This window comes from Amborella trichopoda, chromosome 9 (genome assembly GCF_054954075.1).
Source record: "Amborella trichopoda isolate Santa Cruz 75 chromosome 9, AtrichopodaSantaCruz75HAP2 v2.0, whole genome shotgun sequence".
NCBI classification, from domain to species: domain Eukaryota; kingdom Viridiplantae; phylum Streptophyta; class Magnoliopsida; order Amborellales; family Amborellaceae; genus Amborella; species Amborella trichopoda.
Window position 1 is genome coordinate 11,788,956 of NC_142344.1, and position 22,485 is coordinate 11,811,440.

A 22,485-nucleotide genomic window follows, 5' to 3' on the forward strand; every position below is an offset into this window, starting at 1 on the left:
CTAGACCTTAAAACTGCATAAAGAATATACAATGAAATGAAATGGAATAAAGGTGGTCACCCAATTTTATATCCAATGATCAAAATTAATTGTGAATACTTTGTACCATAGATAAGTTGCTTCATTTTATACTTTTCATTTTTTTTAATCCATGTTTTAAGCACTTTTTACTTCTTAGGTTGTTTTTAGTTTTATTTGAGCTTTTACTATTTTAATTTTTCAAGGGTTTTTGGGCTCTGTATGATAATTGGTAAAATCCACTAGGACTTACCCGAGTAACTCGCCACATACCATGACGAAGTACTTTTTGCCCAAGACGAGTCGGAGAACACTGATCAAAAGATTGGTTGCACAAGCGAGTGGCCGAATCAGCTGTCCTAAGCATGATATAAGGCCTTGCCATTACCCCAGGAATTATTGAATTAAGGAAACCTTTCATCAGCAATATGCATGGATCTCGCCTACCTCCTCCTCCGTTCAAGGGTGGCAACTCTACCGGAGGCAAAGAGCATCTCATGAGCTGTGTTCCCTTGACCAAGAAGATATCAAAATCTTGCCATTATTTGTTTCCTTCATCGTCACAAGCATGAGAGCCTCAGTACCTAATCTCCAACAATTTTAATGCATCTTAGACTAATGATTAAACTTAAGGCAAAATGCTGAGCTTAGGGTTACCATGCCACTCGTGCAACTCAATTAAATAAAATGTTTTGAACCAAAAATGCAGCTCATTTCTAGATTCCCAGGAGACAAGCTGATCTCTCTTCAATGAGGCCCAGGGACAACCAATTTGCATCATAAAACTATAAAAGAAAATGGTTGCACGTGTTGAGAAGGCCAGTCCTTTATTGAGAGATTCCTTTGGTCTCTCCCTTAGGACTTATATAAGAGGCAGAATCACAAGTTCAATCCCCAAGCCTGAGGTGCGATCAGAGTCCTCGAGTTGCAACAATGGATGCCCCAATCTCCTATCATGTCTGTTCTGACAGCTTGCCCTCTGGTTCTCACCCCATCTTGCTCGAATTGAGCGAGAAGGTGCTCCGCTTTAACAATTGCGAATCAAATCCTCAATGCCATGTCTACTTTCTCAGTAACTTGTACAATGATTTGGATGGACTTCTCCAATTGCAGCTTTCTGGAGAAGCCATACGTCGTGATGATAAGTTTGTCAGCGAGATGCTCGATGACACTCTTACATTGCTAGATGCGTGCAGCAGGATGGGAGATGCTATATCCTGCTTGAGAGAGCAACATCGAGGTCTACTATCCACTTTCCGTAGAAGAGCCTATGTTGGTTTGGAACGCCAAATTAGCGCTTACATCTCAGCCCAAAAAAAGATGGCGAAGATCTCAGCCAAATGCCTTGCAATTTTTCAGAAAGACCACAAGACACAACACCAACAATCTGCTGTGGACAATGAGGTGTTGTGTGCATTGAAACAAGTCAGATCGATTACCATCTTTGTGCATGAATCGCTATTATCACGATTCATTGCACCAAGGAAACAACATTAATCATTTCCTAGATCTTGAAACCCAAATTGCGAAAGCCAAATGGGATGTGGGAGAGTGCAAAAGCTGCTCTCAATGCCCTCTACACCAGCTCTGGCAAGCTTGATGACTTGTGCGTGAAGGATGCCCAAAGACAACTGGAGATAAGGGATGCATGCATGACCAACATGGACAATCAGTTGGGATGCATCAGCAGTCACCTGATTCGAACCCGTGCTGCCCTCCTTAACATGCTAACCATATAACCCTCTCCTGTGTACTCCCAGTTTTGAGCTAGGGGCATCCGCTTTTTATAGGACTTTGCCCAGTAGTATGTGATTATGCTTTGTATAGAACACTGTAATTTAAGAGATGATAATTGTCACATATTTTCTTCTTTACTGCCTCACCTCTATTTTTGCCTGATATTGCAATTCAAGTCCACGCCTCTGATGGTTCATCACAATCGATAATTGCAGGTTGTAGGCATAATTAGCTATGTTAACAAAATAAGAATATAGCATGTGTCATGCTAAATGTCCAACATTCCAGATTTCAATTCCACCTCTAAGCAACCCGAAAAAAAAAAACAAGCTAAATGAAATTGACGTCCGCTTGTGAAGAATATATAAAATGGGAATTACTGTGATTCACAAGCTGAAAATGAATTTATATGTTATTATATCAAAATAAGAAAACATTTGAGGACTGTAACATGGTCAATGTTTCCAAATAAGATTTTCAATTCTTATGTAAGAAAGGATATTCAAGTAATTCGGAGATGGATCCTTTCCTCCCTTACCCAGAATAGTTGGCTTCTTTTTGTTCATGTTTAATCTCCTGACAATTTCAAAAACAAATTGTATGCCTTAATACTTGTCACAAAAATATGTTACATCAACAGTCCTTGGGATGAACCGTCCATTTCTTCATTCACTCAAACAGGTGATAAACTGATGACCAAATTGAGAAGAATGGTTCATCTCAGCTCCCACCATTGATGGTCATGCTACTGGTATTGTACTGGTTCAAGAATCATGGGATAGTGTTATTGCACATGGATGAATGACACAAGCTGCTCTTGGAAATTTTAAGAAGAATGTAATGCTAAGATCAATTAGTTTCTCGCGAATGACAACTGCTTTCATAGTATTATTGAGCGTAATTAATCAAATAGAAAAACATTAACAAAATATTTTAAAGTGATTTTTATAGCCTTATTTCAAATTCCAAGTATCCAAGAGTACTTTGAGAAATTAAAAAATTAAAAAAAAAACATGAGTGTAAGTTATAAAAAATCAATGATATTTTTCAGACGCCACAAATTATTTGAAATACATACAAAATTTTTTCAATAATATAAGACCTAACTTACACACCCAAGAAATAGGAGAGGCAATGGGAAAGGCAGGCCGGCCCTACAAAGCCCGTGCCTATGCCAATTAATTTGGCCCATGGGCTGGTACAAGCTTCAAAATCTAAGCCCAATGTCTAGGCATCGGCTTGGCCTGGGTGAAGGGTCATGGCCCAGGGTGTTTCCATAATTTTCTTTACGAATTGAAAAAACAAAAGAAGGTTACATATCTTGTTGACTCACCCGGCCCGACCACATTAATAAGGCCTGGCCGGCCTAGGTAGCAAGGGAGTAGGACCAAGCCTGGCACAGGGACATTAGGTATCTGAAAAAGGCCAGGTTTGGCCAAGTCTCAAGGGTCAGCCTTGGGTCAGCCCTAACAAGAAAATAAATGATTTGGTCAGCCTTCCATCAGCAGCGAAAAGGATGGATCTTCCCTATCTTCTCATTTGTTCAACACTACCATATTAATAGGAAGCAAAGAGCATCTCGTGAGCTGCATTCCCTTGACCAAAAAGGCAGCAAATCTGGACATCATATGTCTAAACATTACTGAAACATGACAGCCTCAGCACCTCATCTCTAATAATTTGTTAGCAACTTCAACTGAGGATTACTTAAAGGCGAAATGTTGGGTTGAGGGCAGTCGGGCCGCTCATGGAACCAACTTAAATAACTAAGCTTGCATCATCAGCTGCATTGCTAGGAAATAAGCAGATCCCTCTTCTATGGGACTACCAAAATGTGAAAACAATATGCCTTAAAAAATGAAAAAGAAACGATTGCACATGTTAAGAAGTCTGGTTCCTTTCCCATGGTCTCCCCCTTAGACTTATATAAGATGCAGACCTCACATGTTCAATCCCCAAGCCAGAGGTTGGATCAGAGTCCTTGAGTTACAACAATGGATGCCCCGATTTCATACCATGTCCGTTCCCTCAGCTTGCCCTCTGGATCTCACCCTGTATTGCGCCAATTGAACTAGAAGGTCCTCCACATTAGCAATTTTGAATCAAATCCTCAATGCCTTGTTGGTTCTCTAGCTAACTTGTACAACGATTTGGATGGACTTCTTCAGTTACAACTTTCCCGGGAGTCCTACGATGACATGATGAGTTTGTTAGCAAGATGCTTGATGACACTCTTAAATTGCTAGACGTTTGCAGTAGGATGAGAGATGTTATACCCTACATTGGAGAGCGACATCGAGGCCTCCTATCCGCTCTCCGTAGGAGGGGCTACATTAGCTTGGATTGCCAAAGTGGGGCCTATATCTCAGCCCAAAAGAAGATGACAAAGGTTTCAGCCCAATGCCTTGGCACATTGAAGAAAGACCACAAGCCACAACACCAACAATCTACTCAATACAATGAGGCCCTCTGTGAATTGAGGCAAGTTGGATTTATCACCACTTTGGTGTGTGAATCGCTCTTATCACAATTCACCGCACCAAGGAGACGAGAATCAATCATCTCCTTCTTTTTAAAGCCCAAGTTGCAGCAGCCTAATGGGCAGTGGGAGAGTACAAGTCGCTCTCAATGCCCTCTGCACAGCTCCGGCAAGGTTGATGACTTGCGTGTGAAGGATGCCCGAAGACAGCTAGAGTCATTGGATGAATGCGTAACCAACATTGATGATCAGTTTGGGTGCATCAGCAGTCACCTGATTTGAACCCGTGTTGCCCTCCTTAACATCCTAACAATATAATCCTCTCCTATGAACTCCAGTTTTGAGCTCGGGGAATCCGATTTTTATAGGACCCATCCCAGTAGCTTGTAATTATTATGCTTTGTACCGGACACTGTACTTTACAATTTGTCATATATTCATTTATTTAGTACCTCATCTCTGTCTTCACCTGATATTGCAATTTAAAGTCCATTCCTCTAGTGGTTCAGTTGGTTGCATAGAATGGGCAAAAAGATCATCCTAATTAGCTATGATAAATGTGTGTCCAACCTTCTTCATAACAATATAAGTCTTTTATGAAAGAGTTGGTTATGTGCCTCACTTCTAAGACCAGGAAAGGTGGTCCATATGGAACTGAGCTTCATGCATTCTAAAATTTTCCGATGTTGATTTCTAGGAACTCATCCATTAGAGGAATGCACGATACAGCTTGTTGCTATTCATTCCCAAGAGTGTATTAACACAGCGTCGAGTTGTTGAGTTGTGCGCTCTAACCTCTAATTTATTAGCCAAAAAACATGACTTGGGCTATGACTGATAAATGGAATCACTTGGGGATCCCCAGAAAAACATAACTTGGGCAAATGCAATACAAAATACCCCTTTGCTACACTGTACCCAGATTTACCATAAATACAAGACATTGTATCTGCCTTTCCCAAATATACAAATTACCATATACACATTCTACATTAATCTGAAAGACAATATATATTTTCGTAACACTTTTTTTTTTTAAAAAAATGATTATTTTCGGTTTTTCGAAAAGCCAAATTTAAGTTATAATAGAGAAAGAAACCTCCTCTTCAGCCAACTGTCTCACTTGAAGCCCTGTTTCGGCATAAACCTTCCTTCTCAACCCATCTCTGTTCTCCACAACTATTTTCTCTTTCAAAGACTGAAAGTCCTTCATGACTTCTCTCAATTTCTTCCTCAAACCATTACTAACTGAAACCCTAGTTTTATCAACAAAGCTCCCTTCCTTGTGACTGTAGAGCCTCCTATTATCAGCATTAGACTTATCAAGAAATTCAAGCCTTGCTTTGATAGCCCTAGCCTTCTTTAAGACTGAAACCACGTCCAAATCCATTCGCTCCCTCAGAAATTTCAGAGGGTTTGGGTCCTGAAGGGATTTCATTTCTCTATCTGCATCCTTGAGATTCCGGAGATCATACAGGATTTCAATGTCACCTTTAATGACCCCTACTTCTTCAAATAACTGACCTTGGTTTTTCTCATCTTCTAGGGTTGGGTCGGATAGTTCAAGATCTGGTCCAGCTTCAAGGTCTTTTAGGGCTTGATTCTTTGAGTTCCACAGTTTATGAAGGATTTGGTCATTAGGTCGTTCATCATCGCTCTGATCAGTGGACCCCTTTGCTCTTAAGTTCTATGAAAATTTTAAGAAACGGTACAGCTGCGTACCTGAGAGAGAGAGAGCTGCAATGAAAGAGGGGGTTTCCCTTCCTGTTCAAACACACCGGCGGGTTTTCCACAAACCAGAGATAAGGAGAAGCCAAGAAACGCCGATATAAAAACGATTATTCAAAATCTCAAATTTAAAAGAAAGGCGCGCTTTTTCTAAACCCATTCATATCTTCTTCTTCGTAGAGAAATTTACAAAAAAAAAAAAAACGTTTATCTATACAACTTCCCCCCACCCAATCTTTTTCTCTCATTTTTTTCCCCAAACAACCATTCCTCACAAAATAACGCCCCCCCAACTCAAAAGTAGCATGAAATAAAACAAAACTATTTTGTTTGTTTTAATACGGCCTACTCTCTCTTATTTTTACACGTGCTCGGACAATCCCAACACGTATTCTCGCATTCTGAATGTACACTCCGACAATACAGGTTTGAGCCGTAGTGCTCCAACATTATAAGAACTCTCCGATAGTGCAAAGACGTACTCTGATAATTAAGTCTCTAGAGCCACAGCGCTTCGGCAATTAAGTCTCTGGAACCACAGCGCTCTGGCAATTGAGGACCGCTGTCTGGCAGTATAAACAAGCGCTCCAGCATTTTGAATATGCACTCCGGCAATGCAGGTCTGAACCATAGTGCTCTGGCATTGTGAGAACGCGCTCCGACAGCACACTACTTGGGACGCACGAATTGATTTGGTTTGTACGGGAAAGGCATTTCCGTCAAAAAAAATAACAACTTTTTACTTTGGGGGGGTTTTGCGAAGAAATGTTGTTTTGGGAGAAAAAGTGAGAGAAAAGATCAGGGTGGGGTAAGTTGCATAGATAGTCGGTCTTTTTTATAATTTTTCTTTCTTTAATTATATATCCTAAACTTATCTATTTCTATCTCTTCTCCTCTCTCTCTTACTGTGTTTCCCCAAACACTTTTCTCTCTCCTCCCAGTACCCTCTCCCTTTCAAAAGGTTTTATCTCTCTCTCGAAATTTGGGAATGACTTTTAGAAAAAAATGTCTTTACAATTTTTTTGGCCTAAAAAAATACGTTTAAATTAGCTCAAAGATTAGGAGAAATAAAATCTACAATTTTTTTACCCAGATATCTTTTAAAACTTGGGGTCTATTGTGAAATAAAACTTAAAAATAGAGAACATGAAAATATTTTCCCCTTTCTTTTAAATGTTAGGAAGTTTAGAAAATGGATATACATGTAATAAATGAAACCAAAAGGTAGTTTTGTAATAATGGCAAATATTGATATATTCGTAAATTTCTTTTCTTTTTAAATATTGTAGTTATTTAAAATGCAATAATCTTGATTAAGTTTTCCAGTTTTGCCATTCCAATCCAAGACTCAAATCCACATTGTATAACAGCCATTATTTTGAATAAAACGTGTTTAATCTCTCATTACGAGCGCTTGTTGGAATGGCTTCCAGCCATTCGCCATTAGATCACCCAGGGAACAAGATGCGTTACCATAAGCCGTTATTTTAACCCAACTCCCCTGATTTTGAACTCAGATAGGGGTGGCAATGGACCCGGTCAGATCCGGGATCCGAAAGGTAGACCCAACCTATTAACAGGTCGCGTTTGGTTCCAAATCGTAAACTCGAGTCTGGGTCTAGGTCCAATCAGATCCGGTTAGTTCTGGGTCTAGGTCCCACATATACTTTCGAGTCTTAATTTATGAAAAATAATTAAATATATTTAAATACATATATATATATATATATATATATATATATATATATATATATATATATATATATATATATATATTTTAATTTTTGGGTTGGGTCTGGTCAAGTTTAGTACAGATCCCACCTTATATTTTCAAGTCCGGGTCTGGGTCCAGATCCTATGACTTCGGATCTAGATCCAAGCCTTAGTACCATAATACTTTTTGGGATCCGACCGAACCCGATCTGACCCGTTGCCACCACCCAGGCTACAAAAGTGCCAAACTATTCTATGAACTTGTTCGGGCGAGACAAGGTGAAATTAGATACCATAAAAATGCAACCGTTGACGTTCTGGCTTTGTCTTATGCAAAAGGTACACCAATTAGAGAGGTGACATAAAGGATCTAACACTTATGCCTACCCTAATGCTAAGGCCCTAAACCTAGTACCTAACTCGTAATGCCATCATATGACCAGACAATATGAGTCCTCAAAACTAATTTTAATAATGCAATCCTAATTAACAGGGTGACAACCCACGATGTGGGACTCTAAATTTACAAGGCCTCTCATGCACATGTATACAAAGCCGGCGATGATTGAGACATGCTCAACACCAATGCAATCTCTCATGTATTCAATAATATTAATCAGTGTTTGAAAAAAGTAAGGGTCCAATCCGAATTGCCCGGTTTGACCCCACAACTGATAGGGGCGATCCAGTTCTCCAATAAATCGCACAATGTCCCTTCCTTTTTATTTCTTTTCATTTTTTCATATTAAAATTGTTGATTTGGAACAGGTGAATGGAAAATTGGTATCCTTAGTGATTTAGTATCCGATTCTGATTTTTAAAACACTTAATATAAACTTCTACAAGGATTGATCTCAATTGGGTCAAAAGTTGGTGAACGGACGAAGTATGTGTCGTAAGGATTAGTGAAGGAAATGGGAGCCAATTTTGCATCACCAATGTAAGGGTGGCAATGGGTCTGGCCATCCTTGACCCCTAGCGCGGCCCTTGTCCCCATAGGGCTAGCCTAGGCCCAGCTAGGCCTTGTTAGGGTTGGGCCGAGTAAAAAGAAAATGAAGTAAAAATTAAAGAAAAAAAAAGAAAAAAGTGGGGAGTGGGCCAGGTAAAAAGAAAATGAAGTAAAAATTAAAGAAAAAAAAGGAAAAAGTGGGGAGTATGCCAGGCTGAACCTGGCCGGTAGTGGCCCTAGCCAGGCCCTCGGGCCACAGTTTGTTGCCTAGGCCCTACTTTTATAGGGCTGAGCCAACATGGCCAGACCGGGCCTCCCGGCCCATTACCAGCCTACCAATGTATTCCTAAATGTATTTGGTATTCAGACTTTTATTTGCAAAGTACCGATCTCATGGGTCAGAAGTTGGTGAATAGATAATGCATGAGCCGTAAGGACTCTAGGGAGGCAAGGGGAGGCAAGTTTGCAACACTATTGTATTCCTAATGTACTCCAGAATATTAACATTTGGAAAGGATTGATCCCATGGGTCGACGTTTGTTGATAGACAATGCAAGTGTTTGTAAGGATTTCAAGGAGGCAAAGGGAGCCCAATTTTGTAGCACTAATGTATTCCATAATGTTAACATCTACAATGGCTAGATCCCATGGGTCTGGTCTGTGAATTGATAATGCATTTGTGGTAAGGATTTCAAGGAGGCAAGGGGGCCAATTTTTGTGTGGGAATCATTTGGTCCCCCCTCTCCTACATGCATATATATATATATAAAGCGTCTATGGGGCACTGAACCTACTAAGTTAGATCAGAGGCTTTCTAGTCTCACTGAGATGGCCTCCCCAGATCCATACTGCATTCGTTCCGTAAGCATGCCCACTGGATCACACCCTATCTTGAGCCAAGTCAAGGAACAAGTGCACCAGCTCAGTTGTGAGCACATGAACAGTTCAAGCAGTGAATGGTTCATTGGGAACCTCAGAAACCTATACAATGACTTGGATGATCTTCTTCGGCTGCCTCTTGCCCAACATGTCCTTTGCAAATGCAAAGACGAGGTCGAGGAGTTGGTGGAAGATTCTCTCAGCTTGCTAGATGCCTGTGACAAAATGAGGGGTGTGGTTGCCAAGGTGAGAGAACAACAACAAGGCATTCTATCAACGATTCGTAGGAGAGATCACTTCGGGTTGGATGAGCTAGTCAGCATCTATATTCGCTCTAGAAAAAAGATGACGAAGGATCTCACTAGATGCCTCGGCACTATCGCAACAATGAGCAAATGTATACCCTCAGATGGCCAAAACCATCAATCGATCGCACGTGATTGTCAGGTGATGGATGTCTTGAGACTAGCGAGATCAGTCACAGTCTCTTATTGTCATACTCTAATAACAGGACTTGCTAGAGGAAGTAATAGATGGTCTCTGATCTCCAAATTCCTGAGAATGAGGCCTTTGGAATCAGGCCATGTAGAGACCTGTGAATTGGAGCACTTGGACATGATTCTCTGGCCTCTCCATGCCTGCTCGAGCAAACTGAAGGAAGCTTGCAGTCAAGATGCATTGAGACTGTTGGACTCTGTGGAGGATCGGCTGGGCTCGATTGAGGAACAGTTGGGATGCCTTTGTAACCTCTTGATCCGGATGAGGGTCACCCTTCTCAATATTCTAACAAATTGAACCCCTTCCCATCCTAGACCTTCAACATCTGAGAGCCCAAATTTTACAGGAGTTGCCTTGAGCAATTCATGCCAATTTCTTTGTAGAGAAAATTTTGTGTAGTAAAAGATGTACAATGGCACATTTTTACATTTCAAATTCCATGCTTCTTTTTAGATTCTTTTCACTTAATCATGTGTACTTAAGCTCCTCACCCTCTAAGGCTCTCTCGAAGAATACAAGTAGTCATCTATAAATATAGTAAGAAACCTGTATCTTAAGCGCAAGGCCCTATGATTCACATGAGAGTTGGCTCGGTTACATGTGCTTTCAATCCCACTGACAGTTTCGAAAAACCACTAACTATTGGCTCGGTTACATGTTGTGCTTTCAATCCCACTGACAGTTTCAAAAAACCACTAACTATTGGCTCGGTTACATGTTGTGCTTTCAATCCCACTGACAGCTTCAAAAAACCACTAACTATTGGCTTGGTTACATGTTGTGCTTTCAATCTCACTGAGAGTTTCAAAAAACCACTAACTATTTAAAAAAAACAAGTAAGGGCTTGTCTTCCCCGCTGAATTACCTAAAAGAAAAAAAAAAAAGTCTCGAAAATGATATATAACTCATAACTAGAAGTACAAGTACAAAAAGGCAAGAATATTTAGTATGGCACATATTCATGGAATGTATGTGATATAAGTGTCTGTGTGAGAGAGAGAGAGAGAGAGGAAAGGGAAAGAGAGTAGAATAGATAATCAAAAGGACAAAATTTCTATGAGTTGGTTGATTTATCCATTTAAATAAGTCCTCTCTCGTAAATATATTTTAGGGACGGATTTTGGATTCAAATTTTTAAGAAATGAAATCTAAACTGAAACCCTAAAAAAATAAATTTTAAAAATAAAAATAAAAAATTTACATAATTTATATACCACTTATATTAGAATTTTTGGAGGCCTTTAGTTTCTAATATCCGTTCCAACATGGATGATGCTACATGCGTCAGATCCTATTGAAGAAGTGCATCCACTGATACACACACTACTTTTCCAGATCAAAACCCGGACGATAGAAAAATGGGAAAGGTTTATATACTTCCCCTACAACATAGAAGATCTACGCTTTCTCTACTATCCAGCCGTTTAATTTTGATCAAGAGTGTCACTCACCGTTTAATCTTAGATCCGACGTCTCAAAGTATTGTATTTTTAAAAAACATTTGTACAAATTGTATAAATATGAAATTTGGTACGTGACATCCTTTCATTGGGGCGCACCTATAAAAAATATTAAAAATAGTTTTTTGAAAAATATAATGACCAAAATACCCTTTAAAATTTTTAGGGGTATTTTGGTTATTTATTTTATTGGAAATATTTTTTTTATATATTTTTCGTTAGTACGAGTTTAATAGAGGATTGGATGTGGTATCAAAATAGTTTATAAAAAAAATTAAAATAAAAATAGTGTAAAGACGTTACATTATGATTGGCCAATATTAGCCCTCCATTCAGAATGGACATTTGGATAAGGGGAAGTATATACGTTTTATGTTGTAGGAAAAACATAAAAAGCTTGCCCTAGAAAAATACCTTCTCTCTTTGTTTGTAGGGGAATTCATCGCAAGAGATTTGACTATCTCTCTAGTATGGACAATCTCCCCATAAAAGTTTTTTTTGGTCAAAATACGTACAAAACAAGGCTTTTCCACAATTTATTGTTTGATATATTTTTTTTGCTACTATTTTTAGTTTGAAAATTCATATTTCAACATCAAATAGGTGTGATATTCACCATTTTTTGTTACTAATTTTAGTTTGAGAAATTCTATTTTCTATCGTAAATTTTTTTTTTATAAGTTTTGAAAATTCCAATAGTCCAAAAATGAGTTTGCAGCTAGATTTGAGTAATGCTTATGATCGAGTATCTTTGTCCTTATGAATTAAGTAGTCTTTTCTAAGCTGCATTTTGTAGAGAGAGAAAGCTGTAGGTTTTTAATCTCATATTGAAGAGGAGTGAGTTACTTAAAAAGTATTTAGGAGAAAGCATTCTCATAATGTATAGTTTTAGTACAAATAAGAGAAAGATGGTGTATGCGCGAAGCACGCGAAGCCTGCAACACGTCACGTTCTGCACTTTGCACGCTTCGATCGACATATGGGGCATCTCTCGACGGAGCACGTGTGTGGGTCGGGCTGATGGCTCGATATCTTTTTATGAGCCCGGCTAGTGTAGGACATCCAACTGTCATCTACCCATTGAAGTGGAGGCTTACGGGCCCAATATCTTTTTGTGAGCCCGGGTAGTGTGGGAGATTCAACAGTCTATCCATTAAAGTGGATGCTTGTAACAACAACAGTCAAGTGCATGTAACTTGTGATTGTTGGTAGTGTATATAACCACGACTACAATAAAGAGGCAGCCTCTTAGTGCTCTAAATAAGGGGCCTTGGTTTCCATACGAAAATATACTTGTGAGCCTCTCAACAAACACTTGCAACACTTTTCTCTATGAAATTCTAGGGAGCATATCAGTGAACTCATCTCTCTCTCTACTCATTTTTATCTCTTTCTTTCTCTCTAAACTAGTATTCGTAAAATCGAACCAGAATGGTTAATCGGAGTTGGGCCTGGAAGCGGTTTAATCGAGTAACCGGCAAACCGGCTGATTCAACCGCTCTAACCGGGTAAGTCCCAGATGATCAAAAAAATGTTGAAAAAAAATAAAAAAAAAATCTGCTAAAATATGAAAAACATATAATGAATGATTAAAACAAAACACATTCAAATGATGTTGAAAATGAATGAAAGAAATGGATTTTAACCCATTTTATATTTTCCAAGGGCTATTTTTTTAATTTTCTAAAAAAGATGGGAAAATATAAAAGTGAGTATTAATGACCAATTTTTTTTAATCTTTACCATAATGTAAAAAATATTTAAAAATACATTACAAATCAAATTCCTTATTTTTGAGAATTTATATGTATTTTTTCAAAAACAAATTTTAAATACCGGTTGATCACCCTAACCACCTAAAACCGGAACCGACCACTAGCCGGTTCCAATCTAACTGGGCGGTTAGCAGCTAGATTGGGCGATTTTGCGAAAATTAATGAAAGAAATGGATTTAAACCCATTTTATATTTTCCAAGGGCTATTTTTAAAATTTTCTAAAAAGATGAGAAAATATAAAAGTGAGTATTAATGACCAAATTTTTTTTAATTTTTACCATAATGTAAAAAATATTTAAAAATACACTACAAATCAAATTCCTTATTTTTGAGAACTTATATATTATATATATATATATATTTTTAAATACCGGTTGATCACCCTAACTGCCTAAAACCGGAACCGGCCACTGAGCGGTTCCGATCCAACCGGGCGGTTAGCGGTTAGATTGGGCGATTTTGCGAACAATGCTCTAAACAAGACAAGACTCTAGTGTATTGTATGGGCTTCAAGCTCAGGTGTGTAGAGCTTTGAAGTATAAAAAAAGACCTCTATGTTTTCTTGTATCTCGAGGACGAGTTGCCTTTCTTATGCACATCAATTATAATATCGGATGGGGGCAAATATTATTTTGAGATAGTGCTCCATCGTGCCCAAAAACAAAAAAGGTTCGAGTGTTTATTTTTGTAATTGGTATTATCTTTTGCCCCTATTTCACCTAACCATTTTCCAAGAAGTAGTGATCTTTGTGCATCATTTTTAGAGTTCTAAAGAAATTTCCTGCAGACCTTTGTGACTGTTTTTTATAGAGCGAGAATGTATTGCATGTCATATATTTGTTAATTTTTTTAGTTGCGTTCACAACCTAATTTACGTGTTACTATAACTACATTTAATTATAAAAACAAAAAAGATCCATTGTATTTTGGCCAACACTAATTACTTCACGCCATTGTAAAACAGACTATATACCACAACTGAGTCTTATCTCACAACCAAGTCTCTTAAGCTCTTCTGTTGAGCACCACCAGCATAGGAAGAGAAATGCCAAATAACACGAGAACAGACCACTCACCGCTATTTGTATTAACAAATAGCAACACAGGACAAACCAACAAAAAGGCCATCAAAGACAACCGTCACAAAAACACAGAGAAACACTTTTAGAGAGACAACGGTCTCTGTTTTGTTCATTCCATAAATTCAAATGAAACCCAAAATATTTACATCTCCATATGACCGAATAATGCGTAACTGGGCTTATATAGCTAAAAAATAAAAAAGAAATAAAAGTAAAACAAAAACCATATGAGACCGCAAATGTATGCCACATATACCTCTGTGCATGATCCCCTTGCTTATTGAAAACTGGATTGAGAGAGGGAGAGGTAGAGAGTAGAGACAACTAATTTGATTTGTGAGGAGAGATCCATTTTAAGATTACAAGAGGGTAATTAGTTTTGCTAAGAAATAAGAATCCTTTATGAAAGCTTGGCTTACCTCTTCACCTCCCAAGTCACAGTCACAGTGGCCAGTAAATTCAATTTTAACCTGGATTTTCCTTGCGAATATCCTATCGAAAAAATTGTGTTAGCTTCAAATTTGTGCTTTGTCAAATTTGAAGTACAACTAAGATTATTAGTGATTCTCATAATGCAGAAATGCAATTCGATTCAATGAGGCATTTGTTCCTTTATAAATGAAATGGCTTTAGCCTCCAAAATTTCAGCGAAAATCGCGCCCAAATTATGAAACCAATATGCTCTTCAAGACAAGGAAAATGATAGTGATTGGTAGAGCAGATTGAGAAGAAGAGAATATAAGATGAGAACTATAAATCATCTTTTTCATTAATTGTTCTATACAAAATATAATTACAGTCGACAATGGGTCAAATCGAATGGAAAGCGGATACCCAAAGCTCAAAATTGGGAGTCCATGGGAGCAATCTATATGGTTAGGATGTTAAGAAGTGCGACCCGAACTCGAATCAACCGACCATTGATATGCCTCAACTGATTGTCTATGTTGTTCAGGCATTCATCCCATGACTCCAACTGGTTTTGGGCATCCTTGGCACACAATTCTTTAACCTTTCCAGAGCTAGTGTACAGGACATTGAGGGTAAGTTTGACGCAATCCCACCCATCATTTGGTTGTTGTAATTTTGGTTTGAGGAGTGCGGATACAATCGAACGCCGTTTCCTTGATGAAATGAATCTAGAAAGGAGAGACCTATACACAAGAGCAGTGATAGATCCCATTTGTTTCAAGGCACACAGGACATCATCGTCTTGACTTGATCCTCGGTCTTGGGATTGATAGGAAACTGATTTGTAAGTTTTTTGCAAAGTGCCAAGGGAATTGGCCAATTCCTTGGTCATCTTCTTTTGGGCTAAGATGCAGGCCCCAATTTGGCCTCTCAACGCTGTGTGGTCTCTCCTACGAAGAGCTGAGAGAACACCCGCCTGTTGCTCTCTTACTCTGGCTATGGCATCATTCATTTTGCTGCACATGTCCATCAATATAAGAGTCTCATCGAGAATCTCATCGACCCATATATGTTGTCGCCGAATGGCTTCATGGACGAGAGGCAACCGGAGAAAGTCCTCAGAATCATTGTATATATCAACTAAGGAATCAACAGGGCAGCTCGCTGTTTGCCTTGCGTCGCAATAGCTGAAGCGCAGCAACTTCTCATTCAATTGGTGTAAGATTGGGTGTGATTTAGATGGCAAGCTATTGGATCGAACATGATAGGGGTTTGGGGCATCCATTGTGTAACTTCCAAAACCAAGATCCAGGCTCTGTTGCTTCCAATGTACCAGTGGGCATGCATGCATGCCTCTTATAAGGTAAGGGGTGGCAAATGGAATCCTTCTTTCTGTATCGAGTACGGACATGGCATTGTTAACACGTGCGATCTTGGGGTGAGTATTTGTTGATGGATGGGCAGGGTCAATGGTTGTCTCAAGGAGCGCAGACAACACAGTAATTGTGGATGCTTGTGGCACACATACATCATCGGTGTGTTATTTATTAATGTAGACTGCACCAGTGGCTTGCCTGCTCTCTGCCAGACAAAAGCCCAAATATTTAATCCTTAAACAATGTCGCCTTCCGATCGAAAGTTACCTGACCTGCATCATTTCTTATCAGTTGCTTGGTGGGTAGCGTCCCATGCTTGGGATTATGGTGACAATTGAGGCTCTCGCCAATTGAGGCTGGTTTTGGCTTTTTTTTTAGTTTATTTATTTATTTTTTGGGTTAAGGAGGTGAAGTCAAGTGGTTCGCTTGCTTCTAGGGTGAAAAAGGACCTCGACTAGACCTGGTATACTCGACACGGGGTCTAGGTATGGGTTCAATATTTGGACGTAGCGAGTCGGGTTCGGGTCCCAAATTTGGACCTGATCATTATTCGGGTTTGGGTCTGGGTCCGGGTCTAGTTGGATCTGATCCGTACCTGTAAGTTGTTGGAGATAAAATACTTCAAGCCCTATTCACTTAGGTGTATTAAGAATCATATACAATAAGAACTTGTAGTCATATTTAGCTATTAAGCGATAAATCGTTTAATAGCGGATGATTGTGACCTTGTTGCCGATAATATGAGTATATGATAGTAAAAAGAAAAAGCAAGAAAAAAAAGAAAAAACTCATAATGAAGGTGACAATGGACCCAACTAGACCTCAAACCCGACAGGATAGAACAAGGACTTGACAAGTACGGGTATGAATCTAACTTTTGAACCCGATGGGTTAGGTTCGGGTCCAAAACCTATACCCTATACTATCCTTTTATAATAATACTAGGATCTGTTAGTTGATCAAATTCGATTTCGTCTGTATCAGTTACAGTTCCTGATATGTCATTTTGTAATTCTAATATTTTGATTCTAGTTTTTAATTGTCCGATTTCTGTTTTTATTTCATTTACTTCTTTTTTTAATTCAGATATTGTGTGTTCTTTTTGAAGTATATCTTTTTTATTAATTCGTTTGAGTATTTCAGCAAAATTGTAATCCTCTGGTGGTTTGAGTAATGGAATTTGTTTATTTTTTGCTTTTGTTAATGTGATAAATTGGGTAATTATTTCTCTCTTTTCCTCTGGATCATTTATTTTTTCTATAAGGTCTAATATTAAGGTATCTTCTTTGGATAGCATATTATAGGAACATTCTTCTATATTCTGTTCAGATCCAGATTGTTCTGTTGAGGACATGAAATAATCGTCATCCTCTATTTGTCCTACCATTGTAGTATCAGTGGAAGATTCAGAAGAATCATCATCATATATTTGTATTATATCATATAGTTTATTTCTAATGGATTCTTCTAAAATTATAGTATATATTTTCTTTTTTATTTTACATTGGCTTTTATAATGGCCAACTTTTCCGCATTTATAACATACAGGTAATTTCCTTTTACTCTTATGGTATTTGTATTTTGGAGAGAATCTTTTTATGAATTTATCTTTCTTGTGTTTTTTATGAGATTTCTTTTCTTTCTTTCTGTCTTATATCTTTTCTTTTTATGAAATTTATCTCTAGATTTTTCAATATGATATCCGAATTGTTCACAGAAGTCTCCTAATTCTTTTTTACCAGTCATTTTTTGTTTATCTAATTGTTTCTTTAATTTCATGTCGGTACATAGGGCTAATCCTTCTGCAGATAATTCTCCTAATGTATAAACAAAATATGGTATTATTCCTCCATTTTTATTTTTTAATCTAGTTTTTACATTTTCTGCAAATAAATATGGTAATCCAGCAATAAATTTTTCTTTCCATTGATCCTGCTGGCTATCTTCTCTGCTTAATAGTCTGGAAAAGAAAACATCTTTGTACCATTTATAATGGGATAGGGTTAGACATCTTAAATTAGATAACAAATCTTCAGATCGGGCTTCAAGTAAGGCTGTACTCCCACAAAATGAAGTGTGATGGTGTAAATGAGAGTATTAACAACATCACTTTCGGAATATAAGACATCTTGATTATTTTCATTTTTAACAGTCCATTGGCGAGTATTATTCAAAATTTGTTGTTTTGTATTTTCAGGTAAGTGGAAATCCCACCAATCTCGAAGCCATCCTGTGAAACCACAAACAATGGCTTTGGCGACCTCTTGATCATGGTTGCCTACCATTTTGCACGCAGAGGCATACATGGTCATATGTTTCATAGTGTCTAATATTTGTTGTTCAGATAATCCATCTATATTCCAATTTACTATTGATCTTCCTGAATAGGAAATATTCTAGGCTACCAAATCTTCTTCGAATTGTATATCAACAGGGGTAGGTCTATGATGATAGGGATTAGCTGTTAAAGGTTTCCATGATTTTCCATATACTATTCTTTGAATATTATTATTATCTTGTTCATGACTATTTTCCATAAAAGCTTCTTCCATATTTTCTATTGTGTTAGCAATTATGGGTGTTTCTTCTTGTAAGGTTAATGTAGATGATTCAGGGATTTCTGTAGAAATTTTCTCCTTTCCTTTGTCCTGAATGTTTAAAGTTTTCTCTTTAATTTCTAATTTAGATAATTTTGATATTAATTGATCCATTAAGGTTTTATTATCTTCTCCAAAATTAAATTTTTCTTTATCAAGTGATGGAGGTGGTTTAAATAAAACATTTGTGGTTTCTTTTATAGGTACAGGTCTTAACATATTTTCAATTCTGGATGCTTGCTTTCTTAAAGATTGCATATATAAATTTGTATAGTTATTTTGTTCTATTACATGTGGAATTAATTCAGCTTATGTATTATTTCTCCTGTGGTCATTTTGTATGGTGTAGCCTTTGTTTCTAATTTTAATTCTGGTTTTGATCATTTTATAATAATACTTTTTTCAGGAGGGTGAATACTTGTCATTGTATTTCCTTCAGTTGTTTTATATGAAGCATATTGACTTTGTATTGTATTTATTTCACAATTAGGAATATGTATTTTTCTTTCCCTACATATTTCTTTTAACCAGACAAAAAATCATTTGTTTTATCGTTCTTTTTTTCGTGCCTTATTGTACTTTATATGAAATAATTCTACTAATTTAGGTTGAAAATGTTTTTTATACCAAGTTATTATCTCCTTGTTTTCTTCAGATAAGTAATCATGTTCTATAAATTGTTTGCTAAGTCTTTTTTCTTCTGTAAGAGTTAAGACTTGAAAATCCATTTCTGAGTCAGTTATTTTTTGTTCAGATTTTTGTATGGACCTATATTGTGGGATGATAATATTTTCTCTTTGTTCTATATAGACTTTCTAAGTTTGGATTTATAGAAGAGGTAGAACTTCTTGGTAATTCTATTATAGGTTTTGTAGATGATTTTATTTCAGAATCATCTTTACTGTTATTTCTTCTATTGTTGGTAAATTGGATTTCTATTTTACCATTAGGATTTTCTAATATTCTTTCTGGAATATTATTTATTCTTGGGGCTTGGTACTGATGATTTTCATTGTAGATTGACCATGATTCTGGTAGAGTAATTTCTGACCATTCTATGGTTTTTGGTATAATAGTATTAGATTTTCAATATTGGTTTGGAAAAGTATTGTTTTTCCTCTTGTATCATGTTGTAAAACATTAGGGCATAATGTGGTCATAACTTTGTAATGTATTCTATATACTATGGCTAAATTTTGAGATCCTGGGATCATATCGAACCCTTAGGTTTTCAGGTTTAGGGTTAATACCTTAAGGATATTTGGATCTTTTAATGATATAGAATAATTTAGGAAGCAATTAAAGTATACTGGACCATTACATAAACTAGATTCTACCATGCCTAATAAGGAATCATTAAACTTATTATGTCTAGTATCTCTTAAACATACTAATATTGAATTATTAAGTCCTAACATGGTTAATGGTTTAATAACTACTTGTATTAAACCTATATGAAGGTAATTGTAACTTTTATCATTATGAGATTGTTTTATTTTATTACTTAATAACTGAAAATCTTCCTGGGTACTTGTTACTGATAAAGTTTGTTCTACGGTTTTTATAGCATAACCTACTTTGAAGTTGAAAGATCCTTTCTTATATATATCACTTATAGGGACTTTAGGTATATTCCAGTTGTGTATTTGGTTTTCAATACTATCTATTACTATCTCTTCTTTATTTTTTATCCTTAGAATATTACTAGTTTGAGGTAATGTTTTATTTGATAGATTCCTAATGAAATTCTCCATTATTAGGTTGCGGATGAGTGTTCCTAGCTATCTCTTACGTCTTTTTGACTTTAGCGGCTCTCCTGGCCTTAACGGTCTTTTGACTGGATGCTATCTAACCTCAACTCTCGGACCAACTTTCTCTAATGAAGGAATTTAATTAGGTTTTTCTCTCCTAAAGTATTACTCTTAATAGTAATATTTTTTGGATACTATTTAAAGAAGACTATGGTGTGGCTCTGATACCAATTCTAACCAAGATCTACCATAATTCTAACCTACCACAATTCTAACCTAATAAAGATTAGATTTAATAAAGATTCTATACTATCAGTATTAGATAACCAAAATAGAGACTTAATACTATGATAATAATGAGAGATACAGGAGTAATATCAATAGTAATCCATGTATTATAAGTAGTTTGATATATCTTTATGCTACATACAACACGTATATCATAACAACTGTAAACTGTTACAAACTTGAATCAAACTGAAGCAAACTTGTTACAGACCGAAGTAAACTTGAAAATAACAAACTGTTATAGACTCTCACTTAACTAAGCAATCTTTGAGAATAACAAATTATTACAAACTCTCACTTAAGTAAGCAAACTTGTTACAGACTTAAATTCATCAGCTATAAAAATCAAAGCGACTTATAAAACAAAACTTACAGAGTGCAGATACAGTAACTGCATAATAGTTTCCACTCGTCTGGGTAATAATTTGGTAAGGCTTTGACGTTACAATCACACATAGATAGTTTAAAAGAGAAGAAAAATGGGAAGAGATGAGAAGCGGGACTGTTTTCTGAGATGAGAGGTTATTCCGAATGTTTCTCTTCCTCCTCGATTTATAGAGAAGTAAGAGATGTAGGTGGGTGCCACGTGGTTGGTCCTGGTTGTAGAGGATCATTCATGCTTATCTTCGGGAATCTTGCTTTAGTTGTAAAAGACCGGTTGATGAGATGGTTGGAGCATCTTTCGAGTAATTGTGGAGATAGGTGGAATTTTTCTGATGACAGGTGGCTTTGTCTGTGGCTCGAGCATCTTTATTTGGGTCATATCTGGGTCACATCTATTTTGCTTTTGCTTTAGGTCACATCAGCTTTGCTTTAGGTCACATCAGCTTTACTTTAGGTCACATCAGCTTTACTTTAGGTCACATCAGTTTTGCTTTGGGTCACATCAACTTTGCTTTAGGTCACATCAGCTTTGCTTTGGGTCACATCAGCTTTGCTTTTGGGTCACATCGGCTTTGCTTTGGGTCACATCTTTGCTTTATGTCATATCATAAATATTATTGTACATATGGTATCCATATTGGGTTAATACAATGTATGTTTTTGGGACATTCCATGTTCTGATGGGTCTGGTGTATCAAGTGGTATTTCTATTTCGGGAGTACTTGGTGTGCTGGCAGTTTCTGTCTCTTCTTCAAATATTTTCAGTAGTTGTTTTTCTAGTTCTTCTTTGGTGGCTCTGGGATTTTGCTTTTTCATTATGGTAATATATTCTGCTAGACTATTTGGGTTGGAGTATGAATGAGAGCCATATGCTAATGGGATTCTTTTGAGCTGTATATTGTCTGGTTCAATATTATGGTAGACAAAGACGTCCCACCATTTTATGGCAATTTGTTTGCCTAAACATGGCATATATTCAAAATTATTTGTATTATTTGGGGATATCACAAAATTCCATTTAACGATCCATGGTACTTGATACATAGCAATAAAATATAAGTGGTAATCTATATTGGGATCACTCCCATTGAAGTCAATAAAACGGTTTTGAGAGAGTTACAGAGGTTCAGGAAGTATTTGGGTTAAAGATCCCCATGTTGCAAACCAGTTACGAAACAATTTGGAAATGGAGTGTTTATAGGCATTTTAAACTGTAAGAGCCAAGTATGAGAATTATATGGGTTTTGAAGTGTCAGTATCTTATGCCAAACATCTATGTAATCAGCATGTCTGTAGTATTTATTTGGGAAATCTGGGGAATATATTCTCTTGGCTTTGGAAGGGTCTGATCCCCAATCT

At 37.0% G+C, this 22,485-nt stretch overlaps 5 protein-coding genes across 5 annotated transcripts; 3 read left to right on the forward strand and 2 right to left on the reverse strand.

Moving 5' to 3' along the window:
* Window positions 1–951: 951 nt before the first annotated feature.
* LOC148780378 (uncharacterized) lies at window positions 952–1,757 on the forward strand. The gene is made up of 2 exons (XM_088845988.1): window positions 952–1,422; window positions 1,527–1,757. Exons 1-2 carry the CDS (start codon window positions 952–954, stop codon window positions 1,755–1,757), a joined length of 702 nt encoding a protein of 233 aa, XP_088702114.1.
* Window positions 1,758–3,973: 2,216 nt separating this feature from the next.
* LOC148780379 (uncharacterized) lies at window positions 3,974–4,516 on the forward strand. Its single transcript, XM_088845989.1, has one exon. It carries the CDS (start codon window positions 3,974–3,976, stop codon window positions 4,514–4,516), a length of 543 nt encoding a protein of 180 aa, XP_088702115.1.
* Window positions 4,517–5,309: 793 nt separating this feature from the next.
* On the reverse strand, window positions 5,310–6,606 carry LOC18424311 (syntaxin-111). The gene is made up of 2 exons (XM_011630783.1): window positions 6,499–6,606; window positions 5,310–5,921 (listed from the first exon to the last, which is right to left on the reverse strand). The coding sequence occupies exons 1-2, from the start codon at window positions 6,604–6,606 to the stop codon at window positions 5,310–5,312; spliced, it is 720 nt and encodes a 239-aa protein (XP_011629085.1).
* Window positions 6,607–9,491: 2,885 nt separating this feature from the next.
* Window positions 9,492–10,298, forward strand: LOC148780380 (uncharacterized). Its single transcript, XM_088845990.1, has one exon. It carries the CDS (start codon window positions 9,492–9,494, stop codon window positions 10,296–10,298), a length of 807 nt encoding a protein of 268 aa, XP_088702116.1.
* Window positions 10,299–15,187: 4,889 nt separating this feature from the next.
* Window positions 15,188–16,015, reverse strand: LOC18424313 (uncharacterized). Its single transcript, XM_006828902.3, has one exon. The coding sequence runs from the start codon at window positions 16,013–16,015 to the stop codon at window positions 15,188–15,190; it is 828 nt and encodes a 275-aa protein (XP_006828965.3).
* Between the last annotated feature and the right edge of the window lie 6,470 nt (window positions 16,016–22,485).